The sequence below is a fragment of the Tamandua tetradactyla genome, chromosome 10 (genome assembly GCF_023851605.1).
Source record: "Tamandua tetradactyla isolate mTamTet1 chromosome 10, mTamTet1.pri, whole genome shotgun sequence".
Classification (NCBI taxonomy): Eukaryota; Metazoa; Chordata; class Mammalia; order Pilosa; family Myrmecophagidae; genus Tamandua; species Tamandua tetradactyla.
Window position 1 is genome coordinate 73,789,059 of NC_135336.1, and position 18,753 is coordinate 73,807,811.

General features: G+C 34.3%; 1 protein-coding gene across 1 annotated transcript in view; it reads left to right on the forward strand.

The window, feature by feature from the left end:
- Positions 1-18,753, forward strand: part of LOC143648541 (uncharacterized) — a 367,651-nt gene that overhangs the window by 30,810 nt on the left and 318,088 nt on the right. The window contains exon 2 of the mRNA XM_077118745.1: positions 14,253-14,313. Coding sequence (XP_076974860.1) covers positions 14,253-14,313 — 61 coding nt within the window. The remainder of the gene's footprint in view (positions 1-14,252; positions 14,314-18,753) is intronic.

Sequence of the window (18,753 nt, forward strand, 5' to 3'; positions counted from 1 at the left end):
ACCCCATCTTCTCTGTATAACTCCACCATCACCTTTGATCTTATTTGGGCTATGCCCATTCTAACTTTTTCATGTTGGAAGGGGCTGCTGATAATATGGGATTGATGTTGATGTTCTGGAAAGGCTGGTCCCTCTGCATTTCAAGACATATCTTGTCTGGGGACCCATCTGGAGGTTGTAGGTTTCTGGAAAGTTACCCTAGTGCATGGACTCTTTGTACAACCTTATATAATGCTCTAGGAGTTCTTTTTTATTTTTTAATTTTTAACTTTTTATTAATAGTATAAGATATATACAAAGCAAAGAAATAAAAAAGCAATAGTTTTCAAAGCACTCTTTAACAAGTAGTTACAGGACAGATTCCAGAGGTTGTCATGGGCTACCATATACACACCCTTACCAAATAGAAAATTCCCTTGTCCCTCCCCCCATTATGTAACCCTGGTATTGCTGTGGTACTGTTAATATTTTCCTGTTAAACATAGCCTATAGCATGCAACAGCATTTTCCCCCTGTATCAGAAATTATATACTCTTTGTATGAGATTCATACCTTTGCAGTAGTTCATGCAAGAACTTTTATTTGTAGTGTTAATCAGTGGGATACATGATTCTATATGAACCCTTTCAATCATGTTTAACTCCAATATGGTAATATTACTTACAGACCCACTAATGAACTGTCTTCATGTCTATCTATACCCCTACAATTAAGTTCAATCTCATTAGCTAAGAGTTGACCCATATTGTATTTCTCTAGGTCCCCTAAATCTGTATAATAAGCCTCTAATTTTACCTTTACCATGGTCATAAAACTGGAATCATATGGTATCTATCCTTTTGTGTCTGGTTTATTTCACTCGGCATTATGTCCTCAAGGCTCATCCATCTTGTCATGTGCTTCAGGACATCATTTTGTCTTACTGCTGCATAATATTCCATCAAATGTTTATGCCACATCTTGTTAATCCACTCATCTGTTGTTGGGCCCATGGATTATTTCCATCTTTTGGCAATTGGAAATAGACCTGCTGTGAAATCAGTGTGCAAATCTTTGTGTCACTCCTTTCAGCTCTTCTGGGTATATACCGAGTAGTGGTATTGCCAGGTCATAGGGCAGCTTGATATTTAGTTTTTTGAGGACCCACCAGACTGTCTTCCATAACAGCTGTACCATTATACATTCCCACCAGCAGTGGATAAGTGTCCCAATTTCTCCACATCTCTCCAACATTTGTAGTTTCCTGTTTGTTTAATAGCTGCCATTCTTACAGGTGTGAGGTGGTATCTCATAGTCTGGATCTGCATTTCCCTTATAGCTAATGAAAATGAGCATCTCTTCATGTGCTTTTTTGCCATCTGTATTTGCTCTTCAGAAAAATGTCTATTCATATCTTTAGCCCACTTTCTGATTGAGTTGCTTGTTCTTTAGTTGTTGCATTGTATCATTTCTTTATGTATACAGATTATCAAACTTTTATCCTGTGGATGTGTGATTTCCAAATATTTTCTCCCATTGAGTTGGTGGCCTCTTCACCTTTTTGGCTAAGTCTTTTGAGGCACAAAAAACATTTGATTTTGAGGAGTTCCAATCTATCTATTTATTCTTTCGTTGCTTGTGCTTTGGGTCTAGAGTTCAGGAAGCTACCTCCTATTTTCAGGTCTTAAAGATGTTTCCCTAGATTTTCTTCTAGGAGCTTTATGGTGCTAGTTCTTATATTTAGGTGTTTGATCCAATTTGAGTTAATTTTTGCATAGTATGTAAGGTAAAGGTCCTGTTTCATTCCCCTGGTTATTGATATCCAGTTTTCCCATGCCAATTTATTGGAAAAATTATTTTGTCCAAATTCAGTGAATTTGGGGTCCTTGCTGAAGATCAGTTTACTATGGATTTCATGGTCTGTTTCCATGCTCTGGATTTGATTCCATTGGTCAATACTTTTATCTTTGTCCCAGTACCATGCTTTTTTTTTTTTTTTAAACCACTGTGGCCTTATGATATGTTTTGAAATTGTGGTATGTTAATCATCCCACCTCATCCTTCTTTTTAAAGATGCTTTTAGCTATTTGGGCTCTCTTTCCTTCCAGATGAATTTGGTGATTAGTTTTTCCAAGTCTTCAAAGTAGGTTTCTGGAATTTTGATTGGTACTGCATTGAATCTGTAGATCAACTTGGATAGAATTGACATCTTAACTACATTTAACCTTCCTATCCATGAGAATGGAATGCCTTTCCACCTATTTAGATCTTCCTTTGATTTCTTTTAGCAATGTTACATAGCTTTCTGTATACAAGTCCTTTACATCCCTAGTTAAGTTCATTCCCAGATACTTGATCTTTCTAGTTACTATTTCAAATAGATTTTTTTTCCTTAATTGCCTTCTCGGTTAGGTCATTGCTTGTGTATAGAAACATTACTGATTTTTGCACATTTATTTTATAATCTGCCGCCTTGCTGAATTTGTTTATAAGCTCAAGTAAATTTGTTGTAGATTTTTCAGAGTATAGTATCATGTCATCTGCAAATAATGAAAGTTTTACTTCTTCCTTTCCAATTTGGGTGCTTTTAATTTTTTTCTTCTGCCTGATTGTCTGGGTAGAATTTCTAGTACAATGTTGAATAATAGTGGTGACAGAGCGTATCCTTGTCTCATTCCCAATCTTAAGGGGAAAACTTTTGGCCTCTCACCATTGAGGATGATGCTGGCTATTGGTTTTTCATATATGCCTTATGCTGAGGATGTTACATTTGATTCCTACCTTTTGAAGTGTATTTATGAGAAAAGATTTTTGAATTTTGTCAAATGTTTTTCAGCATTAATTGAGATGATCATGATTTTTCCCTATTGATTTATTAATGTGCTGTATTATATTAACTGATTTTCTTGTGTTAAACCATCCTTGTGTAAACCCCATTTGGTCATGGCATATAATTATTTTAATGTCCTGTTGGATTAGATTTGCAAGTATTTTGTTGAGAATTTTTACATCTATATTCATCAGGGAGATTGGCCTGTAGTTTTCCTTTCTTGTAGCATCTTTACCCAGTTTTGGCATTGAAGTGATGTTAGCTTCATAAAATGAGTTAGGTAGTGTTCTTTTATCCTCAGTTTTTTGGAAAAGTTTGAGCAGAATTGATGTTAGTTCTTTTTGTAATGTTTGATACAATTCCCCTGTAAAGTCACCTGGCCCTGGGCTTTTCTTTGTAGGAAGATTTTTGATGACTGATTGAAATCTCTTTTTTGTGATTGGTTTGTTGAGATCTTCTATTTCTTCTTGAGTCAGTGTAGCTTGTTCATGTGTTTCCAGGATTTTGTCCATTTCATCTGAGATGTCTAGTTTGTTGGCATATAGCTTGTTCATAGCATCCTCTTATGATTTTTAAATTTCTTCAGGGTCTCATTTCTGATTTTGTTTATTTGTATCCTCTCTTATTTTTATTTGTCAACTCAACCTTGCTAGTGGCCCATCAATTTTATTGTTTTTCTCAAAGAATCAACTTTTGGTTTTATTGATTCTTTCTATTGCTCTTTTGTCCTCCCATTCATTTAGCTCTGTTTTAATCTCAGTTATTTCTGTTCTTCTATTTGCTTTGGGGTTAATTTTCTCTTCTTGCTCAAGTTCCTACAGATGAGCACTTAAGTCCTAGATTTTTGCTTTCTTCTTTTTTAACACAGGCATTTAGGGCAATAAATTTCCCTCTCAGCACAGCCTTTGCTACATCCCATAAGCTCATATATGTTGCATTCTCATTTTCTTTCATCTCCAGATAGCTGTTAATTTCTCTAGCAGTTTCTTCTTTGACTCACTCATTGTTTAAGTATTATTTAATCTCCATATATTTATGAAAGTCCTCATTCTTTGGTAGTTGTGGATTTCCGGCTCCATTCCATTATGATTAGAGAGAGTGCTTTGAATAATTTCAATATTTTTAAATTGATGAAGACCTGTTTTGTGCCCCAGCATATAATCTGCCCTTGAAGGCATTCCATGAGCACTAGAGAAGAATGTAAATTCTGGTGTTTTGGGGTATAACAACCTATATATGTCTTTTAGGTCTAATTCGTTTATCAAATAGTTTAAATTCTGTATTTCCTTGTTGATTCTCTGTCTGGTTGTTCTATCTATAGAGGAAAGTGGTGTATTGAAGTCTCCTACTATTATTGTTGAAATGTCTTTTGCTCCCTTTAGTTTTGCCAATGTTTGTCTCATATACTTTGGAGTTTCTTGATTGGTAGCACAGACATTTATGATTTTTATTTCTCTTGATTAATTTTCCCTTTTACTAATATATGATATCCTTCTTTGTCTCTTATTATGTCTTTGCATTTAAAGTCTAGTTTATCTGATATTAGGATAGCTACTCCTGCTTTCTTTTGGTTACACCTTGTATGAAACATCTTTTTCCATCCTTTCATTTTCAACCTATTTGTATACTTGTGTCTGAGATGAGTCTCTTGTAAGGGACATATAGCTGGATTATATTTCTTAATCTGTTCTAAAAATCTGCATCTTTTAATTGGTAAATTCAATCTATTAACATTCAATGTTATTACTGTAAAGGCAATTCTTGAATCCACCATCTTATTCTTTGGATTTTATTTGTCATATATATGCATACACATTCTTTTCCCTCCTTCTCTTTTTATCCTCTAAGCTACCCTTACTGGTACTCTTCAATTCTGTGTGCTCCTCCAGACCTCCCTCTCCTATATATACATTTTTTTCAGCTGGGAGAACTCCTTTTAGTATTTCCCATAGGGCCGGTTTCCTGTTGACATATTCTCTCAGCCTTTGTCAGTGAAAATTTTAATCTTTCCCTCCATTTTGAAAGACAGTTTAGCTGGGTACCGAGTTCTAGGCTGGAAGTCTTTCTCTCTCAGGATCTTAAATATATCATACTACTGCCTTCTTGCCTCCACACTGTCAGTTGAATAGTCTGAACTCAGTTTTATGTGGCTTCCCTTGTACATAGTAGATAGTTTTGCTCTTGCCGCCTTTAAGATTTTCTGCTTTTCATCAGCATTTGACAGACTGATCAGTATGTGTCTTGAGGAAAGCATATTTGGATTTATTCTATTTGGAGTTTGTTGAGCTTCTTTGATTTGCATATTTGTGTCTTTTATAAAGGTTCGGACGTTTTCCCTTAATATCCTCCACTAATCTTCCTAGCCCTTTACTCTTCTCCTTTTGTGCATTTTATTTTGTCCATCATTTCTCTAAGATCCAATTCAAAATTTTCCATCTTTTTTGTCATTTGCATTTTTTGAGTGTTCAAAACCAGTTGTCCTGTCCTTTAGTGCACTTACTCTTTCTTTAGCCTCTTCAAATCCGATGTGTATCTGTAGTATATTTTTTATTTGGTCTACAACATCTTTAATCTCTGTGATATCTGCTATTTTTCTAGTTATTCTTTCAAATTCCTCTTTATGCTCTTCTAGTGTCTTCTTAATCTCCTTTATGACATTAGCTATCCCATTATTTTATTTAGTTGTATTATATGAACATTTTTGATTAGTTTCCAAAGTCTGTGTCTTCTCTGGTGTTTTATTTTGGTCATTAGACTGGGCTATATCTATTTGCATCTTCCTATGGTTAATGATCTTGTGTTGTCTTCACAGCATGTAAATATCTTAACAGGGTTAATTTGGAAGTCAGTTTCCTTCAGTAATCTAAAGTTTTATATTTGCAGGACAGGCATGGATCGGGATGTGGGGCTTGGGGAGGGGCACAACAGTGTGGTGAAGGGTTGCAGTGCAGGTATATGGACAGGTTAGGGATTTTATGCTGGTGCCTGTGAGCGTGGGGTGTGGGTCATGGGATTGTGGAGGTGTGGTACCCGGGTCATGGGGGTGAAGTGCAGCTCAGGCTGGCCTTGGAGCAAAGGGGAAGCATGGGGGACACAGAGGTAGGGTGCTGATGAGGTGGAAGAGGGGCTGAGCAGATGTGCTGGGGCTGGTACCGGAGTAGGTGGGCGTGTGAAGCATGTGGGTCATGAGTGTCAGGGTGTGGGGTACAGGGCACAGAATTCGGGGCACAGGGAAGGCAGCTCATGGGTATACATGAACAGGGGTTGGACTTCAGGGAAGCTGGGATGCAGATGCACAAGTATGTAGAGAAAAGGCACTGGTCGCAGAGGTTGTGAGATTTGTGGCAGGGGAGGGTGATGAAGGGTGGGTGGGACCCTGGCGAGAGTCCACATGTGTAGGTGCGAGGTGTTGGATTAGGAGTGCCCGCTTGTGCAGGAAAGAGGCTATGTGGCACAGATGCACAGGAGAGAGCACCTGCCAGGTATGGGGAAGACTACTGGTAAATCTTTTTTCCTTAAGAGTTATTTCTCTGACATTGACAAACTTAACAATACTGATATTTTTTCACTAAGGCCTTATTGTTGGAAAGTGTTAATTGCAAATAAAACTAAATTAATATTTTCAGAGGAACAACATGAAATCATTTATAGGTAAATAAGTTCACTACATTTAGATTTTCATAACTGTGCTAGTCTTTAACATGAATATGTTGTAATTTATTGAAAGTATCATATTATTGACTGTTTCTGTTTCCTCTTTTTCATTATTTCAAACAGTAATGTAATAATTTATATACATTATTTATATTTATATAACTATATATATACACACATATATTAATATTACTTAAATATATTACTATTTATATTATAAAAATATATATTAATACATATGTATAAATATACACACACATATATATGCCTTCTTTTACAGGAATAGACTTGCTAGTTGAAAGCTGAATTTTATATTTGCCCTTTGACAATTTACCTGACAGTTTAAACTTCCACAAAACTAATAAGAGAAAACATAAAGCCTAGAATGTTATATATTCTTAATCTTATGTATATTAAAAACAAATTATATAGATGTGTAATGTGATGACTCAAATAATGCATACTAAATAGTTACCTCTGGATAGGGGAGTGAAATTGAGGAAAATGGAGATGGGATACTTTTTAAATTTAAATTTGTGTGTTTTGTTTGAATCTTTACAATGAGGATGAGTTTATATATGCTATATATTTAAAAAATAAAATTAAAATAGAGACTCAAATATGATTATTATAGAGGTATAAAGTAAGTGTGAAAATATCAATTCTAAATTTCACAACTGTAAAGTGATGCAGTTCTGATGCATATGTGCTTTGTTATATTTTATGGTCTGAGGCTCCTCATCTGTATTAGCATGTACATTTATTTTCATGGAAATAGAAATTATAAAACTGTATTTTATAAAAATGATAGGATATTAACACTCAGTTCCCAGAACAAAATTTCCATCTGTACCACTGGATAAGTGTAGTTCTGCCTCAATCACATGAATAACATTACATATGTTTTGAAAAATCACTATTTGCAGAAGACTTTAAGCAATCTGCTATTCACATGATTTGCCTATGGTAAGTTTTGGCAGTAAGAAACATGAGTGCTAACAGAACTTTCAGCTGCATCCAGAAATAGTGCTGATTGAATTTAAGCTGAATATGCAATTTGTTTTGGTTGCCTTTCCCTTCTCCCTAAATTCTGAAGTTCAAAGTTTAACTTAGAATTGTTTTCTCCAGGTTAGCTGTAGCCAAAGTTCATGAAATGGCTTACGTCTGTGAATAGTTGACCTAATAGATTACTTTGTTCTTTTCACACTAGATTATTTATATGATATAAATATGCTATTTTTAGTGGGTTCTATTAAAAAATGGGATTAGGAGATCAAAGAGGAATTTTAACAATTGTTTAGAAATGTTAGCTTTTTTTTTTTTGCATGGGCAGGCACCATCTCCAGCATGGCAGGCAAGAATTCTGCCACTGAGCCACAGTCGCACTGCCTTAGCTTTTGATTTTAAAGCACTTTGGGGGATGAATAATTTATTCTTTAGTTCATTCATTATTGTTTCTTGATCATTTATTGAATACTAACCATATTACTAGGGTTACCAAGACAAAACCAGTATAGTGATAGATAGAGATGATAGCAATGTTACATAAAATGTTAGAGATGCTTTGTGAGTACTTTGCACAAAGGTAATTGAAATATTCAAGAAGAACCTTTCAACCAGGACCATTAAGAGAGGGTTCATTTAAGTAGGGAAGCTCAAATAGAGCTGGATGGACAGAGATGGGATTCTTCATGGGGAAGGATGAGGAATCTGCATGAACAGGAATGGGGACACATTTCTGAATTGAAGCAGTTTGAAAGGAGAAAAATGCATGAAACAGCATCCTTGTACAGGCAAGGGGATAGAGCATGAGAATAGGTTATGATGAGAGAGAAGAATGAAGATAAGGATATAAAGCAGATTTCAGATTTTGGAAACCAGCAGAATCATGCTGAAGCCTTTTCCCCTTAGGCAGTCAAGAGCTCCTTTGCAGCAGTGCAGAGGACAAGTGAGTCAAGCACAATAAGAGAAAATGATTTATTTGGCTGATATTTAGACATGAAATAAGGCTAGATGGGTGCTGCTGGAGAGAAATGGAGTAAATACAAAATATGTTAGGGAGCACTGTTGACAAGACTGGTTTAATGATAAAATTTTGGAGATGTGAATGGAGTGGCATGGATTGATTCCTGGGCACCTGCCTTGAGTTAATGGGTGGCAGTGATGTTGCCCACCAATAGAAATAGGGGTGAGATTAGGGAGTAAAGGTAAGGAGCTCAATGGTTAGCCATGGTGTTTTTTTTTTTTTTTTGAGTTTATATGGGGCATCCAGATGGAAAGTTGAGGGAAGCAGTGGATATATGGACCAGGAGGTCAAAATATAGGACTTGTCTAGAGATATAGATTTGTTAAGTCATCAGTATTTGAAAAATGACATGTTGATATTACACAAGGAGAAAACGTGAGTGGAGAAAAATTAGAAACAGCAATATGCCAAAATAATAATAATAATAAGACAAGAGAAGGAGAAGCCAGTGAAAGTTCAAATAAATAATCCACAGAATGTTACAATTAGGAGTTTATTGGGAATCTTTGTGAGAACAGTTTCATTAAACTAATGAAAGCAGAAGCTCTCACTCAGTGGTATAGCAAAATGGAAAAATAGAGGAGTTAAAATTAGAAAGTTCCTGTTCTCTTTTGAGGAGATAAGCTGTGAAAGGGATGAGATGACACTTATTAGAGGAGGTCACAGGATAGAAGGATGTGTTATTTTTCAGGTCAAGACATCTGAGTATATTTATGATTTGAGTGCATAGAGCTAGAGGAGAGAGACACGTTGAAAATATAGGAGAGATGGGAATTACTCATGAGGCACAAGGCATATGAAGTCTTAACAAGATGCAATCAAAATGGAGAGAGCTGGACTTACTATTATCAAGGAAATTGTGCTAGATAAAGTAGAAAGTATGTTCTTTCGAAGGACAGCTTGTTGACCATGACTTGTATAAAAAGCAGCTTTAAACCCACATAGGCCAAATGGTCAAATCAGTATTCTTCCCTTCCCCTATTCTGTCCCACCATATAAAAATATGATTTTTCTTAGACACACCATTTTAATAAATGGACCACAGTCTACCTATTTGCTTGACCTAAAACCTAGGTCATCCTGGATTCTCTTTCCCACATTCTCTAGACATTTCAACTACATCTGCTTCTGCATTCTAGTTGAAAGTATGAATATGTCATCCCTGGACCACAAAAATAGCCTTCTAACTTGTCTTCCCCCTTGTCTAGCACCACCCCAGCCAATCTCTACCTTGTGACCAAAATATTGTCATAAAACATACATCAAGTTTTCATTACTCCCTGGCTTATACTCCTCACTAGAATATAATGGGTATATGGCAAATGATGGCTATTGTCACTGTTATTAGAATTTTTCTTATCCTTTCTGAATTATTTTTCCATTTCCCTTCTTTCAACCCTACAATACTAAATATACTATTTAAAATAATTGGTCATATTTTTTCAGTTATATCAAATGTATAATAATTGGTAGATTTCTGGCAAATATATTACCAATGTGACTTGTTTCTGTCAAAAGTACCTGACCAATTGCTCATGCCCTATTTGAAATGAAGGACAGTAAAATAATGGTTATATCACTTGTATTTTGCTTGACCCCTAATTCCCAGTAATAAGAAAAATACTTAGAAAAGAGACTATCTTTGATAATTCTAATAGCCAGATAATAGGCTATGAATCCTGCATTTCAAAGTTAGAAATCAGAAAAAAAATATATAAGTAAAGGAAAAAAATAAAAATGGGAAAAATTGATTTTTTAAAAGTATTTTTGAAAATCTCAAATCTCAACCAAGATTTATATAACATCAGTTATTAGAAATAAAAACACTGCAACACAGTAAGCATTGAGATTTTTCTTGTGAATGCACTAGCTAAATTTGATTCTAGAAATGGGAGGCATTTGAGAAATACCTGTGGAGATCTTATTCACTGGACGAAGTTTACTTAATGGAAGGTTGGATAAGAGTTGGTCAAAGATAATTACTATAAACCTTGGTAGGATAATTGGTTATGATTTCTAAATGTGATAATTCTGAAAATAATAGTATCCTTTTTTAGTCACAGTTGTTGACTAAAAGCAGAAGACATGAATTTCAAGCTTTTCTAGTTTTAATATTCTCTGTACATGTGTATATGTGTGTATATATATAATCATGTATACACAAATACACACACAGATTTGGCTTTTTATTTTTATGATATTTGCCATAAAAGGCTTCTTATATCCCAAATGTATGAGAAAAGAAGCAGCACCTCTTAGCTTAGTTAAGAAGTTGGGGAAAAGAGATACAACTCAGCAGCATTAACCGGATTCTGCTCTGTAGATCGTCAACTGTGACTTTGATGAGACGCTGGGAAGAAGTATTCTCTTCTTTAAAATGAAGGGGACGGAAAAAAAAAAATAAAGTGGATGATCCTCCTCAGGCCTCCTCTGACAGGTCCATTCTAAGAGTTGATTATTTTTGTGAAATGATTTGCTAATTCAGTATCCTGAATGTTTTACGAAGGGGCCTTACGAGGAATCTGAAGCTGAACTGTGCTAAAATAGGTATATTCCTTAGGAAACAGCTACTAAGCATGTTAGACTTAGTAAGCATTATACATACCTTTCTATTAATTGTTACAATTAATAGATTAATTAATTAATTATTAATTAACAATTAATTAATTGTTACAATTAATAGATTGGCATTTTAGGCAGAACTTGGCAGCTTGGCCTCAGCTATTATAATATTTTGGGCTCTTTGTTTTTTCAGATTTTAAATGAATTTTTCAGAATGCCCAAACCTCCTATTTGCTTCATGTGAAAGACATTCCAAGATAATTAATATTGCTAAAGTCACTAAGATAAAGCAACTAAATGGGAATGTAGTTACTGATAACCTATTGGTAGGATGCATGAAAAAAGAGTAAGAAAGATGTTTTAGTGATCTAGAAATTCAATCTTTAAAAAAACTATTAAAAAGTACTATTTCGTTGTATTTTGCAAATGCCTTCTGTAAGCAAAACACTGAACTCAGTGCTAAATGTGAAACCGTAGTTAAATGATTTGCAGAACAATCTTAAGGTTTTTATTTTGATTTTCTATGTGGAATATATTTATTCATTTGCACATGAGGAATTTTTAATATCTACAGCATGTTTTTAAGCTTCACATTGAGCCTAGAAATTGACACATTCAGATCAGTAAGCAAATAAAAGATTCCTTTTAAAATATTCAATGGAAAAAATAATTGCTCCTTTCCATTTTTGAAAGATTTATCTTTGCACATAATGTCCATCTACATATCAGAGGCACTCAGAGGTTTAGCTAAGCACTGTGTGTGCCAAATATATTACAAAGATTAAAGAAGGATGATAAAAAAGTATTTAAGCCCTCTAGCCTCCTATATTCTGGAGCAGCTAGAAGGAAAAATATGAGAGGATCAAATGGTAGCCCATGACAAATTCTGGGATCTGTCCTGCAATCACATGTTGAAGAGTGCTTAGAAATCTGTTGCTTTTTTATTTAATTGTTTTGTATATATGTTGTACTATACAATAAAAAAAAGTTAAAAAAAAGATTTAAAAATACTACTTATTGGAAACAAGGTGTTCTAGTTTGCTAGCTGCCGGAATGCAGTCTACCAGAAACAAAATTGCTATTAAAAAGGGGAATTTAATAAGCTGCTAGTTTACAGTTCTAAGGCTGAGAAAATGTCCCAATTAAAACATGTCTATAGAAATGTCCAATCAAAGGCATCCATCCAGGGAAAGATACCCTGGTTCAAGAAGATCTCTCAAGCTACCCGGGAGGTATTTTCATTCTTCATCTCCAAAGGTCACTGACTCGTGGACTCTTCTGCTTCGTGGTACTGCAGCATTCTCTGCTCTCCTTGAATCTCCTTTTCTCCAAAATGTTTCCTCTTTTATAGGACTTCAGAAACGAATCAAGACCCACCCAAATGGGTGGAGACATGTCACCTAATCCAGTTTAACAACTACTATTGATTAAATCACATCTCCAGTGACATGATCTGATTAAGTTTCAAACATACAGTATTGAATTAGGATTCTTCTGCCTTTATGAAATGGGATTTAGATTAAAACATGGCTTTTGCAGGGGACATATGTTCTTTCAAACCAGCACATTCCATCCACTGGACCCTAAAAAAGACATGTTTTCCCCATATACAAAATACATTCATTCCATAACAATATCAGAGAACCTTAAACCATTCCAGTAACATTTCAAATATAAGATTAGTACAAGATTAAAATTAGTACAAAGTCTCATCAAAATTAGTTAAAGGACTGGACAGTCCTTTAACTTTCCATCCAGGGATAGATACCTTGGTTCAAGAAGGCCGATGAAGTTCAGGGTTTCTCTCTCAAGTGAGAAGGCACATGGCAAACACAGTCAGGGCTTCTCTCTCAGCTGGAAGGGCACATGGTGAACACGGAGTCATCTGCTAGTTTTCTCTCCTGGCTCATGGTTTCATGAAGCTCCCGGGGAGGCATTTTCCTTCTTCATCTCCAAAGGTCACTGGCTCATGGACTCTCTGCTTCGTGGTGCTGCAGCATTCTTTGCTCTCTCCAAATCCCCTTTTCTCCAAAATGTTTCTCTTTTATAGGACTTAAGAAACCAATCAAGACCCTCCTAAATGGGTGGAGACATGTTGTCACCTAATCCAGTTTAACAACCACTCTTGATTAAATCACATCTCCAGGGACATGATCTGATTACAGTTTCAAACATACAGTATTGAATAGAGATTATTCTGCCTTTATGAAATGGGATTTATATTAAAACATGGCTTTTCTAGGGGACATACATCCTTTCAAACCAGTACACAAGGCTTCCAAGGTTGAACTCATAATAAAACTACATTCTTGGTATTTTCATTCTTCATTATTTATGTGAATGGAAAAAGTATATTCAGTGCTTTAATAAAACAGGTCGGTAGAGTTAAGCATCATGTCGGCATTACCTTATCTGTCTTGATCTTACCCAGTGCCCAGTTCAGTGCTTGGATATGTCAGAGTCTTAATAAGTGTGTTTAATTAATTCCATGGAAAGAGCATGAACTAGAGCCTTAAGACTTCAGACCTCATCATAACATTGTCTCTAAGCTCAGATATTAACAAAATGATTTCACCTTTCTTTGTTTTCATTTTCCCCATCGTTCAGAAATAAGGATTTTTTTATTGGCTAGAGTTCTGCTAATTAAAAAAAATACTTGCCAATTGCTAACTGAAATAACCTTGTAAACATTAGCATTCAATAAATACTTTCTACAGATTATATCATTGCTAAACTTAATAAATTGGTTCATTTAGTATATGGACTTAAACATTTCAAGACATAGATTTCTTCTTATCACACAATTACATTAAAATACAATGTTTTTCCTGCAGAAAATTTGCAAAGTAGCATTAAAAAGTAAGAATGTTGTGCATTCTCTTGGCTTTGACTAAGGAAGTACCGAGTCAGAGTTTGGAATGGGTTATTTCTTTTATCTGTACAGTATAGTTCCTACAGGTCAGGGTTGAGGCTGAGGACAAGCAGGTGGGAGGGTAAGGTCTACCACTAAAGGTTGTGTATGAATAAATAATAGGCTGCACTATTTCCTGAGTTTAGACAATATTAATAGAACTGAAAAAGCATGTGTCTGGAATATGATGTATGAGTGAATTTCAGGTATGATCATATGGAATTAATATATTATCAAATGATACATAAAGTATGCTTTATTGATCTCCCTAATTCACTCTTATTTTTCAGATATTGAGGAAATTTACCAGGCTAATCATCCCAATGAAATTCTAAGCATTCCATCCAAATGGTAAGACAAACCATTTATTATATCAGTATTTTGATAGATAATTAATAGTTAGAATGAGAAACTTGAATCACTGTTCTTCACTAATGCTTCTTCTGTTTTATTGGAGAAATTGTGGGTTTACAAAAGAATCATGCATAAAATGCAGGATTCCCATATACACCTTATTACACCCTGCACTGGTGTGGTACATTCATTACAGTTGATTAAAGCACAATTTTGTAATTGTACTATTAACTATATACTCCATGGTTTAACATAGGGTTCACTGTGTAGTGCAGTTCCATGGATTTTTAAAAAGTTTATTCTGTTACCATATATACAACCTAACATTTCCCCTTTTAGCCACATTCTGTTGTTTATTTCAATGCTGTCGATTACATTCATAATGTTGTGCTACCGTCATCACCATCCTTACCAAAATATTTCCAGGATTCCAAATAGGACTCTGTATGTTTAAATCTTAACTCCCTTTTCCGTATCCCCACCCCATCCCCTGGTAACCTATATTCTAGATTATGACTCTATTAGTTTGCTTAATCTGTTTCATATCAGTAATATCATATAGTATTTGTCTTATATATGACATACTTGGCTTATTTTATTTAACATGGTGTCTTCAAGGTGTCATCTGAGTAGTTTTGTGTATCAGCATATCATTCTACAGCTGTATAATATTCCATTGTGTGTCTATATACCATAATATGGCTGTAATAACTGGTGAGTTATTACTGTTGCCCCTTCCTTTTCTCTGTAACAATTTTTTATAGCGTTTGCAAAAGCCCAGACAAACGTATGCGAGGATTTGAGTTTCAGCATTCATATAGTCATCCATTAAACATTTATTGAAAATCCGAGGTGCTAGGTACTGAACCTTGAGCATCTGTGCTAAAGAAAGACCTTAATATCCTTCTTAAGCTCTCCAGAGTTCAAAATATCTCCAATTAGTATCAGTATGATTCTGATTTGATGACCTGAAGGCACCCAAAACTTTAATTAGCTCAGTCTTTTATTTCTGACCCGTATCTCCTATATTTCTTGTTCTGTTTGATGGTTGATAGAAATCTAGGCTGTAAACCTAATAAGCTCTCAAAACATAAACTTTATTGAATTTATGTTTGATGTTACACTCCTTACTCCATCATATCCTTTACCAACCCCCTCTAAAATCCTATCGATTCTATCTTTACCCAAACTTATTGTCTTTAACCATGTATTTGTTGCTTTCTTTTCAGACCCACAAAATCTGTCCCTTTATCTTTTTTAAGTTCCTCATTATTTCTGTGTTGTTCTTCTCCTGCCAATCACTCATGCTGCACCAGAGTGTTTTCTAAAATTTGTATATGATCATCATAGCCACCTATTCAACAATTTTGTTAACTCTTTGTTATTTAGAGGGTAAGCCCAAACTCCCCAGCATATCTGTCAATGTTCTTCACAAGCTACGTAGTACTAAGTTCATCTCTTCTCAATTTATTTGCCACTCCCTGTTCATACTCCTCTGGATCTGATCACATTTCATTACTTGTGCGTTATGCCTTCTTCATAATTAGACAGTTTGCTGATACATGGTAGATATTCAGCAGTGTTTGCTGATCTTTTTTTTTTTAAGACACAATGTTAGAATAAGCAGGCACTTATGATCTCCTGAGGTGGATTTGTCTAAGGAGTTTTTGTTTAGTTTGGTAACTTGTGGAAGCCCTTAAAGTTTTGTATTAGAGGAACAGCATAGAAATGGGTACTGTATTCATGACTTAGAAATGACCTAGTCTAAGATATGGATGTTAAGTTGGGAACTAATATATCAGGGACATATTCAGAATTATAGTTAGAACTGTTTAATACTCTGAGATTGAGTGCTACCAAGTCTGTGGAGGATAAAGTAAAACAATAGTTTGGGTCCTGGATAAGAGTTTTCAGAGATGTGATGAGATGTAACCATTATACAATGCATGCAGGTTATTTCTTTTGGGTTCTAATATGTCTGTCAAATTATATAGCCAAATAATTGACCTCTGAGGTCATATTGTTATGAATTTTTCCAGACATCCATATTGTAGTGTTTATGAGCATTTAAGTTTCAGTATTTTCTTTTGAAAAAATGTAATGTGATATCTGCTGTTAAGCTCAGAGAAGAGGGCTGGACTGATTAGAAATATGGGAGCTGTGACGATGTCATTGAAGCCTTCCTGAGTGGGAGAGATAGACATTAGAGTAAATGAATTTAGTAGCTCCCTCAGACAACTTGGTTCAAATAGAAGTTGTAGTCACTCTCCTTGTCTTTATCAATGAGAAGCAGCCAAGCTAAATTTTCTTTGTTTTTGTTTAGTTAGTAATTTTGAACCAAATTTTAATTATTTGTAATTATCTTTTTTGAATTTCAACTTTTCAGTCATAGTCACTTCTTTCCAACTGCCAAAGAAATGTTAGCGATTAATATTATCATGTGTAGTATGTAGTATTCAACACATGTTGCCAGTGATTGAGTGGTTGAACTGAACAGTTGGTAAATAGTTTTGGTCATTTCAATAATTAAGGAAACCTAATTGAATGTACTATGGTTGCACTGATTCATTAACCATTAACCAAGCAAACTTTTTTCTCAATTGCTTAATCATCATCAAGACATTCTTTGGGTTTATCTTGGGAAATAAAGAAAATATTCTACTTACTGGTTCTATCAGTAGGAAAAGAATAATGAATTTTGTTTTGTACCTTTGTTTGTATTTTATAAATTTCTTTGGATTTTGTAGTTCAAAAGAGTTATACATGTTCGGAATTTACACAGTTTTTAATATGAATGTAGAAAAAATAGTTTAGGACTCTACTGAAGGTCTGCAAGCATTTTTTCTTCTAAAGGAGTCTTGTTCTTCATGTTTGATAACCACTACATGAGAGCTAATAGCTTAAAATAGTCCTAGTTTTCCAACTTTTGAGTGTTCCTATTGTAAAAGTGCCAGTTTCTACAAGTGGAATCATTAAATCATAGTTTGATAATTTTTTTCTTAGTTTTCCTTTGTGAGCTCTAACCTAACGCCCATATTACATCAGTCTCTCCTAGAGACTCCTACAGTGACTTATTCAAGTTCATTTAGCTAGACAGTGGTAGATGAACCATAGCTATAATAATAAATAATACATATAAGTATGGTAAAATCTATTAGAAAAACTCAAATTAATTATAAAAAAGAATTAGAGCAAATCAGATGATGAACAAAAAAACTTGAAATAGCTGTTGATATAAATAGCTATTGATGACCCTAGGGAGAATGTCATTTTTATTAAAAGAATGGATTAGAAAGCAATATTTTCAAATTTTATTTCAGAGTAAAAATTATTACAGGTATTGAATATGATGAGCTTTTGGTTATATAACAATGTAAAATAAAACTGATTTTAAATATAGATACAGGTGTGTCTCATCAGGTTATACTTATTTGATAATGGCTAACTCTAATGTGAAGTTGTTTTATCATTCCTTATTATTTCTTTCTTTAATATCTCAAAATATAGTACTTATGAATTTAGACTTATTTCAGTCTCCTATGTATATAGTTACAGTTGTCCAGTAGAGAGAGATTATACCTATTTACCTCTTAATCTTCTTCCAGCACCACAAATCTCAAACTTGGCTATATATTAGAAATCACTTGGCTGATTAAAAAATATTCAGGATGGTAAAATGACACTTGAGAGTGATGAATATTTTCATTATCTTTATATGGATGATATCATTGATTTGAAGAGTGGCAATTTCACAGTTGCCAGCATATGTCAAAATTTATCAAAAATATACATTAAATAAGTGAAGTTTATTGTATATAAACTATTGCCTCAATAAAGCTATTTTTTATGTAAAATATATACTTACCATACTTAAGTAGAACATTTACTTACCATATAACTCAGCAATGCTACTACTGGAGGGCTTGGAGATACTCGGGTCCTATTTGCAGAGATTTTGATTTAATTGGTGCTTAATAGGGTTCAGGCTGTGGTAGGTATTTAAAAACTCCTCTGGTGATGCCAATAAGCATCCAGAATTGAGAAACTCTGTTCTAGCATTTATCAAGGTACCTTTTATATATAGGTTCTCATCAAATATTTGTAATTATTGTTCAATTGAATATATTTTCCCTGATCACAATTGATGAAGTTTATATATATTGAGAAGCCTTAAGGTAGATAAATTAGACAAGAGGCCCTCTAATTAAGGAAGTACTCCCCAAGTAGTCGTTTGTAAAATGTAGATATGCCACAGTCCTTTAGTATAACATACTGAAAACGACATCATAAAACATAAAACTTTAAACGTTAAATTTGGAACTTATACAAAAACTGGTCAATTTAATCTAAAGTATGATTAAATACTTTAAATTTTACTTAAAGTTAATAAAGCTCATCTTATTAATGATTAAAAGACAAATTTTTCCAGAAATTTCA